Source organism: Vicugna pacos, chromosome 17, assembly GCF_048564905.1.
Source record: "Vicugna pacos chromosome 17, VicPac4, whole genome shotgun sequence".
Taxonomy (NCBI): Eukaryota; Metazoa; Chordata; class Mammalia; order Artiodactyla; family Camelidae; genus Vicugna; species Vicugna pacos.
The window spans coordinates 7,894,903-7,904,138 of NC_133003.1; the positions used below are offsets into that span (position 1 = coordinate 7,894,903).

The following is a 9,236-nucleotide window of genomic DNA, read 5'->3' on the forward strand; positions in this document are numbered from 1 at the left end:
CTGTCTCGGCGATCAGTTCAAAGTCAGCCTGAGCTGAACGGCGTTCTGTGTCGCTTGGTTTTGACTTCTGTTTGTCACGTGTGAGCTCTGATGGAACAAAACTACTGTTCCTTCAGACTTGGATCAGAGCTCACACCCTCTCTCTTCACTCACCAAATCCAATACCCCAGGTTAATGTTCCTTTTCTTTGGAACCTCGGCACCCTGCGTTTACTTGGAACAGAATGCTTGTAACAACTGTGACTTGTCTTTGTTTTGTCTGTTCTTTCTGCATAAGCCTCTAAGCTACTTGATGGCAAAGGCAGTATGCCTATATATAAATATAGATATATTTCCCACACATGTGTGTGTGTGTGTGTGTGTGTGTGTGTGTGTGTACTATTGTATCTCCATCACTAGTTAACAATACAACCAAAGTAGGGTCAATTACATAGTAGATGCTCAATTCCTATTCTTGAAAGAATGAATCAAGGATTTGATGAGCAGGATGAGGAGGTCTGAGTACCAACAGTGGGGGCGCTGGGAATGGGAGGAGTCCAGGCTCAGGTGAGCTGCTCGGTGGGCACCGGTGATTAGGAAGAACGGTGCTGCTCATGTAAATCACGAAGACTAAGGTCAGTCAGGCTTGGTTTTAACCGAGAGCTTTGTGAATTCAGGTTCTGGAAAATTCGAATATATGATCCTACAGTGGAGCTGGCTTCAGGAGAGATGTCAGGGCTGGAGCACGTCATGGCATCGCAGATGGGCACGCAACACCATCTCTGTGGATTTCGTATTTACATTTAACTTCCTGGTTCCCCGGCATGTCTTGCCTAATTGTTACTGTAGTTGTACACATTGCTTATACCCTGGACCCAAAATGAAAAGCAAAGTTACAGACAAAGGACATGATGACCGGGAGACCACTGGCCATGGTTCAGCAACAGTGAAAGAGATTTGCTGAGTAATAGATGAAAAATCAAAGAGTATCATTCCAAACTAGAGAGGGTTCCCCCATCACTTGATCATTGGATGCTTTCTGAACGCAACTAACTGGTCAGAAAATATCTCCTATTGTTATCTCAGAGTCTTTGAGCTGAAAGGAATTGCAGGTTCCTCGATTCATTTAAAAAAAAAGGGAATGGAGACTCAGACACTTACCCTCCTGCAGTGTTTCAATGGTGTTGATACAAACATGATCACAGTAAGTCCACAGTGAAAACCCAGTTTCCAAAAAGCCTATTCTTGTTTGACTTTTTTGAGGACTACATTTTCCAAGATGAGATGCAAAGTCATTTCTAAGCCTTCACCTAAAAGGTTTCTAATATTCATTCTCAAACATTTATTTAGTTCCCACCATGCACAAGGCACGGCATTTGATGGATCTTCTGAAATATACGCTGCGAGGGAATGAAAGATAATTTCTGGTTTAAAAAGCCAAATTACGAAAATGTAATATTTATTAGGCACTTGTAAGATAAAAGGCACTTGTTAGAGCATCACCTCTGCCAGCTTTCCACCTCGTCCAATGTCTGGTTTGCTCAGTGAATACGGGCTTGATGCTAATGAGAACCGGGGCAGGGGTGTCATTCTGGAGAGCTTGCAAGAGGAATGTTAATTCTGACCAACCACGTCTCACACCCAGTAAGTCAGTTCCACAGTTGAGGGAGGGGGACTGGCAGAGCTGATGGTGGCCTGGTGACCCCCCAGGACCCGTGAGTGATGCAGGAGGCAGGATGTGGAGCTGTCCAGGGTGGGCTCCCAGAACTCCTCCCATCGTCAGGGTACCAGGCAGTGAATGGCATTGGGTCACGGGATGTGGGTTCGGGCTGAGAGTGAAACAGAATTCACTTGGGAGGATTAACACGTCTTCTCCATTTCTGAGGTTGCTCTCCACGTGTAGGGAGTTCACAGGGCCTTCCTGGAGTCTCTCCTTTCGTCTCTGGGCTCCAGGAGAGGGTGTCTGATGCGTGGATTTGTCCGATCCCAGGCTCAGAAACAAGAAGATCATTTGTCTTCAGATACCAGCTACCTCCTCCCACCTGACTTAACCAGTAACAAAGAGGGTATTTTGGCACAGGTCAAGTCTAGGACCAGCTCAGCCAAACCGTCATTCTGGACAAGCCAGGAAGCCCTAGACAGAATTGCTTCCACCTTGCGGGGCCCACTGCTCTCAAAACTGCAGTCTCCTGGAATATTCTCAGGTGACCCAGAATTTAAGTTCAGGATCCCTGCGGCTCCTTCCATTGGTAAACTACACCTATAACTTCAGCCAAGAAATGTGTGTGTGTGTGAACAAGGGAAGTGTGGGAGATCTTGCAGGCATTGCCCAGGACAAGGGCTGGGGCTGTGACTTCATTGTAACAAGCCGCGCTGTTAGGCAGGGGACATGCATAAAGCTCCCTGAACTTAGAACTTGAGTCCATCAGTGAGGGGACTGTACATTTTCTTCTTTCATTGTCATTCTTCCTGCTCCCTTCTGAGCTGGATTGATGTGGATCGTGACGACATTTGCCCTCAGTTTCCGAAGAAAAGGAGTGCCTGGCGGGGGTGAGGGGAGGTCTTCAGGTGCCTGAATGAGGGTCTGAGCTCATGGCCAAACCCCTGGAAGCCGGTGGTCTGAAGTCCGCTGGAGTTTCTTCCCCGAGGACGACGACAGCTGTGTGTTCACTGGTTTCAGTTGCTAAGAAGTGACCGTCCTCCGAGTGAGGCTGTTGCCCTTGGCTACACGTTTCTCCGTGGGCACAGCCGAGTCACATGGTACCCGGTCGGCAGCCGCGCAGCCGGGCGCGGCACAGACCTCGAGGAAACCTTTCTCTGGTGTTAGCCTCCGGGTACAAGGTAGGCTGTGCCCAGTCACCTTCTCAGTCGAGGGAAGGGCTGACTGTAGTTTAGCACTCTCCTCTTCCCTCTCCCGTGGGGATTTGCTTATCTTTAACGTGAGACGTGTCGGTTCAAATAACGTGCCCTGAATAATCTCTCTTCCCGTCCAGACCCGCCGGACCGGGCATTCGGGAGCTTGCACGGAGCCCGGTTAATGGTTGGTGGCTGCGCTGTTGTGATGGTGGGCGGTGGTGCTGTTACTCTCACCCTGGGGGAGACTCCGGGGGCTGCGGCCTGTTTCTAGTCACTGGGATTTTTGTCCCCGCCCCTCGCTCTTCTCCTCCATACCCTGCCCCTTATCCATACCCGCCCCTCCCCTCTATGCCACGCCCACCCCTCCACGCCCCGCCCAAGTTGTCCACGCCCCACCCCCTCAAAACCCCCCCTCCCTGCCCCATACTCCATCTCTCTCTGCCACACCCCACCCATCTCCTCTATGCCATGCCCACTCCACGCCCTGCCCCTCTTCACGCCCCGCCCAAGTCTTCCACGCCCCACCCCCTCAACCCCTCCTCCCAGTCCCAACCCCATCCCTCTCGGCCATGCCCCACCCCTCTCCTCCCCGCCTGTTCTCCGTACCCACCCCTCTCCTCTATGCCACGCCCCTCTCCATGCCCCACCCAATGCCACACCCACCTCCTCCACACCCCGCCCCTCTCCTCCCCACCCGTTCTCCGTACCCGCCATCTCCTCTATGCCGCGCCCCTCTCCATGCCCCACCCACCTCCTCCACACTCGCCTCTCTCCTTCCTGCCCCTCCCATCTCCTCCATGCCCCGCCCCCTCAACACCCCACCCATCTCCTCCCTGACCCACACCCCACCCCTCTTCTCCACACCCTGCCCCTCTTCTCCCTGCCCCTTCTCCATAGCAGCCCCTCTCCTCTATGTCATGCCCTTCTCCTCTATACCACGCCCACCTCTCTCCTCCGCGCCCCTCCCTTTCTATGGATCCCACAGATTAATAGGTATTCATGTTCAGGGTAACTTCTCTTTTGAGTTTCATTTGCCATTTTCTGGCACCTTAACTCCTTGATTTCCCCCTTTGTATCTCATCTTCCATTTTGAGAGGAATCTTCGAGATTTGATACTTGCCTTCAACATAGATACACTCTTTAATTTTGGGAATTTTCTACTGGGTACCAATAAGATGCTTGTGGGGGGCTCTGTCTTCTACCCTAAATCCATTTCCTCTTTTGTCTCTTGCTCTTAAGGCAGTTCCCAAAGCACCCCATGTCTGCTGATGTTTGAAAAGGCTGTGAAATTAAAGCCACGTCATTACGAATGCTATGAAAAAGGTTTTGACAACTTTGGGTGGCATTTAATTCAAGTTAAACTCCTCTCATTCAAAATAATAAGCATAATGTGACTTATTATGTAGATGAGGTGGCAAGGCAGATGTTTGTCATCTTGGCGCATTCGCTGGGGATTATCGCGTACAAAAGTTGAGCAGGCAGGGCTGCGTGCAACCTGGGAGTTGGAGACAGGACCGCAGAGGATGGTTACTGGGGGGGGGTGCTGGGTCCAGTACAGGGTGGGGGGCACCCAACAACCATAGGAGGTCATTTACATTTAAATCAATTAAAAGGAAATAAAATGAAAAGTGTCTCAGGCACATTGGCTGTGAATTCACGTACTCAGCAGCCACATGTGGCTGGTGGCTCCTGCTGGAGAGCAGGGACCCAGCACATTTCTGTCTTTGCAGGAAGTCCTGTGGGCCAGTGCTGCCAACTACAGTGATGAAAACAGCCAGGGATGCTCGAAGAGGCCGCTTATCAATGGGAAATTTAGCGGTCAGGGTTGTGAAAGCTTCTCAGAACTGGTGTAGCTCTGTAAAGAGCCAAGAGGTGAAGGAATTACAGTCGGTTGGTCGGTTGCTTCTGGTTGCGGGCCACCTCCTTGCCCCCTGGGGCTAGGCTACAGCCGTGCTGCTTGAACTTGAAATGTGCAGACACAGCGTGGGGAGAGCTTACAGTGCAGGTACTGACCCCGTGGGTCTGGGGTGGGCTTGTGAGTCAGCATTGTAACCCTCTCCCTAGTGACGCTGTGTCGCTGGTCTTGGAGGCAATGCTGGGGAAGCACAGATTTACATCGCTGATTCCCGGTCTTGGCTCCACACTGTAACCCCCTGGGGTCTAAACACTAGAGCCAGAGGTTCTAACTTAACTTGTCTGGGGTGTAGTCTGGGCACTGAAAATTTTAAAAAGCTCCCCAACTGATTAAAGTCTGAGAACTATCAATGGAGGTAAAGCAAGTCGATGGGGCCTGAGGACCAGAAACACTGGTCTCATCAGGAAGTTGGTTAGAAATGCAGAGTCAGAATCTGCCTTCCAGGGAGATTCCCCAGGTGATTTCATGTATATTACAGGTGAGAACTACGGTTCCAGATCGCCTTTAAAAGTAATAATTGATTGATCTAGAAATTCTTCAAAGCATCAAGTTCTGCTAGTCCCTAAAAACACCGCGGCATATATTTTAGTCCATTCTTATGCCTAATTATTGGCGCTTCAATAGACTGTCATTGTACAGATGCTAACTCGGTGGTTCCCGGTTGCATGGTAACAGAGCCTATCAATATTCCCAGCAGATTGGAAACTAGACTTTTCCATCTCCAGCAGAAGGTCAAGATTAACCAAGTTCTTTTAGGAATCAGTTCCACATGTTTGCGTAACATTTATTATTCAAGATAAAGTGTTATTCCCCTTGTTGGTTAATTCCTTTTGATTTTGGGAAATTGCATACTTCTAATTCATGATGAGAGATATACAATATAGATACATTCTTAATTTATGCAATTTTTCGTCATGCAACACTCAGAACCCAGGGAGAATGGGAAGTGACCATAATGTCTTGACCAAAAAAAAAAAAAGTTTCTATGATTGCATTTCCCTGATAAGTCTTCCCGAGTGGTCTTTTATGGGGTCAGTGCCAAAGAATCATAATAGAGAAAGGCCAATTATGGTATGCGTTAGAGCAGTGCTTCTCAAACTTGAATATGGTAGGAATCAGTTGGAGATCTTGTTAAAATGCAGAGTAAGTCTGGGGCTGGACTTCGTCCTTCTGACAATACAGGTGTCAGGATGCTGCCTGTCCAGTGACTAACATTTTGAGTACCAAGGGGTTAGATAACTCTTCCAGGCTACCTTTTTGTGAACTCTCACTTCAGAGACTCAAGAAATCAAATGGCCTGATATAAACCATAATAAGGGTGATTTTGCCGAAAGTGCTGATTTACGAATTTGAATCATCGAAAAGAGACATCGGAAGGTCAGAATTATTCACAGACCCCTCATTAATGGAAAGCTAATGGGTGAAATGAAGTCATTTAAGGCAAAAGAAAAACAGTAACAAATACCTCAGATGAGTACTAGGGCAAAATTTTCAAAATGTTGCAAGCTGTCTCTGCGCTTGAAGTAGCAATTTACATGCATAATTAGGTGCAATCAACAGTTTTGAAATGTAATATATTTTCTGAGCCCGTATTTACTTATGACAGATGCAAAAAAAAAAAAATCTTCTGTGTCCCCCAAAAACAGAAGGGCAGAGAAAGGAAAAATATTTGCATTTAACAATGGGGCACTTTACCAGCACTTGCTTAAATTTAGAACAAATTTAGTTGAAGTATTGTATCTTTATTTTTGATTTACTCTTCACTGAAGCCTCGAAAGAAGTTCCCAAACACATTTTGGAACTAACAAGCATGGAGGAATAATAACTTACCAGTCAGTGATTCCAGCTCCTGTTGGAACTGACATGTAATTTTTATTTCTACACTGTAAGAGGAAAATCTGTCAAATTCAAAACTTGATTTCACAGAACACCACTGACTTGATTCCAGCTTTCAGAAGGGGCTTCATTCTTTGAAGATACCAAAAATCTTGTGGAATAATTGATATAAAAAGATTAATTAAACTGGCAATCTCTTCTTCCTTAATGGAGGTCCTCAGACGAGTGCTCATGGTGAATTTCTGTCATCCTACTGTTTTCAGTAAAACAGACAATGAAAGCTTACTATGCCCTAAGGCACTCTGCTAAGCACTTTACACAGATGATCTAATTTACCATTATAAAAATACTATAAGAATTGATTTATTACAATGTACCAGGGAGGAAATGGAGTAAGTAACTTCTTTTAAAGGCACAAAGCTCTGTATTTCCTTGGCTGGTACATTACTACGTAAACTGCCATAATGTCATTGAAAAAGTACAGTGAATCTCAGACTAAAAGCAAGTTCCTTTTATTTGTAACAAGTTCCCAATTTAGCAAATGAGCTTGCAATCTAATTTTTCGACATTTTGAAGAAAAAGAGGACTGAGTTATTTCGCCTCCCAACTTTGCCTTCCAAAAGCATGTTCACATTGCATTATCCAGATTGGCTCTCTGCACTGATTCAATTAAAGTGGCAATTAATTTCTGTCACACACAGAGGCAGAGGCAGAGATGAAGAGACTGCCTTGCAGGACGGGAACCTAATGTTGTGTTTTTGTGTAATTGCATCTATTGGGGCAGTGAGGCTTGGAAATATGAAAGTTGTCTTTAAGTTAATGCAAAGCCGTCACGAGGTGAATTTACCTTTCTAGTCTCATAGGCAAGCGTTATCCGTGATGCATTATATGCTAGGGGAAAAAAGCCACCCATGCTAAGAAATGCATGAATAGTTCATTTATCTGGCTGATCCATTTGGGGGCATTACAGAACTCAAAGCCCAGAACAATGGGCTCTATTTAATATTAAACAGATTCTTAATAACCCGCTGTTTCTCTCCAAGGCTGGAAGGTCCCTCCCGGGCGCGCAGAGTCGCCGTAGCTGTTTCCCTGAAGTTGGGAGCTACTCCCCGGGACCGAGTAGTGCTAAATTTAGAAGTCATCCTAATCACCTGATTTAAGAATTCCCAAGTCTACCCTTGTCCTCGCTATCTATCCAGATTTACAGACGCAGCTCACCGCCCGGTCTGGGGTCCCTGCCGGCCCGAGGACGCCCTTCCAAGCGCAGGAGAGCTGGCCGGGAGCCGGCGCCCACCGCGGGCACCTGGAGCGGATGCCGGGCAGCGACCTCTCGCCTCTGCCTCCGCCTCCCGCTCCGACCCTCCGCCGCCGACCTTTACGCCAAACTCGGGCGCGCGGTCCAAGTCGCCTCCTCGCCCTGGGCGCCGGGCCCCACCCCTCCCCGGTGCCAGCCCGCGACCGGGCCCTAGGCGAGGGTAGGTGAATTTCCTGCCTGGCATTTGTCGCCGCCTCCGCGGTCCTCGGGCGCCGGCGGGGTGGCGCGGGGCCGCGGCGGCGCGGGAGCGCGGGGATGCTCTCGCGCGCGCGGGAGGGATGACCCTGGGGACCCGCGCGGCCGCGGGAGGGAGCGCGGGAGGGGCCCGGGGCCGGCGTGGCGGTGGGGGTCGCTGGGGTTGGGGTGGGCGCCCTCCGCCAGCTCCCCTCCTTGCAGGGTTGCCTTCCCTTCCAGGCAAGCCCTGCCTTCCTCCCAGCTCCGCGTCGGGAGAGGGCAAGGGTGAGGGGTCGGCGCCGGGTCAGCGGGCGGGGACGGTAGATATCGCTTACACCTGACCTACCCGACTCTTGTCAGTTTCGCCCGTGCATCTCGGGGGTGTGATTGTTCTTCCAGTAACTTTGCTCAGAGCTTGGAGGGGAGGGGAGACGCCGAAAGCAACCGAGATCAGGAGGCCGGGCTGGGGAGCGAGTCCCCGAGCGGCCCCGGGGCTGGGCGCGCGGTTGGGAGGCGTCGCCGCCGCCGGGATGCGCTCGGCGTAGCAGGACTGCCGGGGGCGCCCGAAGGCCACCGCTCCAAGGGCGCGCGGCCACCCGCGGCTCGCGCTCCCCGGCCCCGGCGCCGCCGGTGCCCGAGCCCAGCGGTGAGCCGAGCTGCGGGGCGCGCGGGCGAAGGGTGGCGGGAGGGAGGGCGCGCGGGAGGCGGCCCCTCCTCGGCGAGCCATGCGTGCCGCGGGCAGCTGAGCAGCCGCCGGGCGCCGCTGCCAAGTCCGCGCTCCGCTTTTGTCTTGCCCTCCAGTGAATGGGAAGATGGAGATGGATGTTGAGGGAGTTTCTCCGCGCCCGGAGCCCATCCCCCGCTCGCAGGGGGCTGGCGTAGCCTGCCAGGCGCCGCCACCGCCGCCCCAGCCCCAGCCGCCGCCCCAGCCCCAGCCGCCGCCGCCGCCGCCGCCGCAGCTGGCTCCGGATGAACTGCCCGGCGAGAGTGCCGCCGCCGAGGACAGCGACGATCCCGAGGCGAGCCCCAACGGCGAGAAGGGAGAGGGCAAGGTAGGTCCACCGCGTTGGCGCTGTGACACCTTTCGAACGGAACCAGGGCGCTCTAGGAGTGGCTGTCACTTTAACCCCTCCGCTCCCCCACCCCCTTCCCGTCCGTGTGG

General features: G+C 51.2%; 1 protein-coding gene across 1 annotated transcript; it reads right to left on the reverse strand.

Annotated features, from left to right (window-relative positions):
• Positions 1–2,661: 2,661 nt before the first annotated feature.
• LOC140686658 (uncharacterized) lies at positions 2,662–8,930 on the reverse strand. Its single transcript, XM_072940862.1, is given in 6 exon segments — positions 2,662–2,996; positions 6,580–6,632; positions 7,804–7,888; positions 7,891–7,958; positions 8,441–8,720; positions 8,723–8,930. Coding segments are annotated over 6 exon segments (1,029 nt in total).
• Between the last annotated feature and the right edge of the window lie 306 nt (positions 8,931–9,236).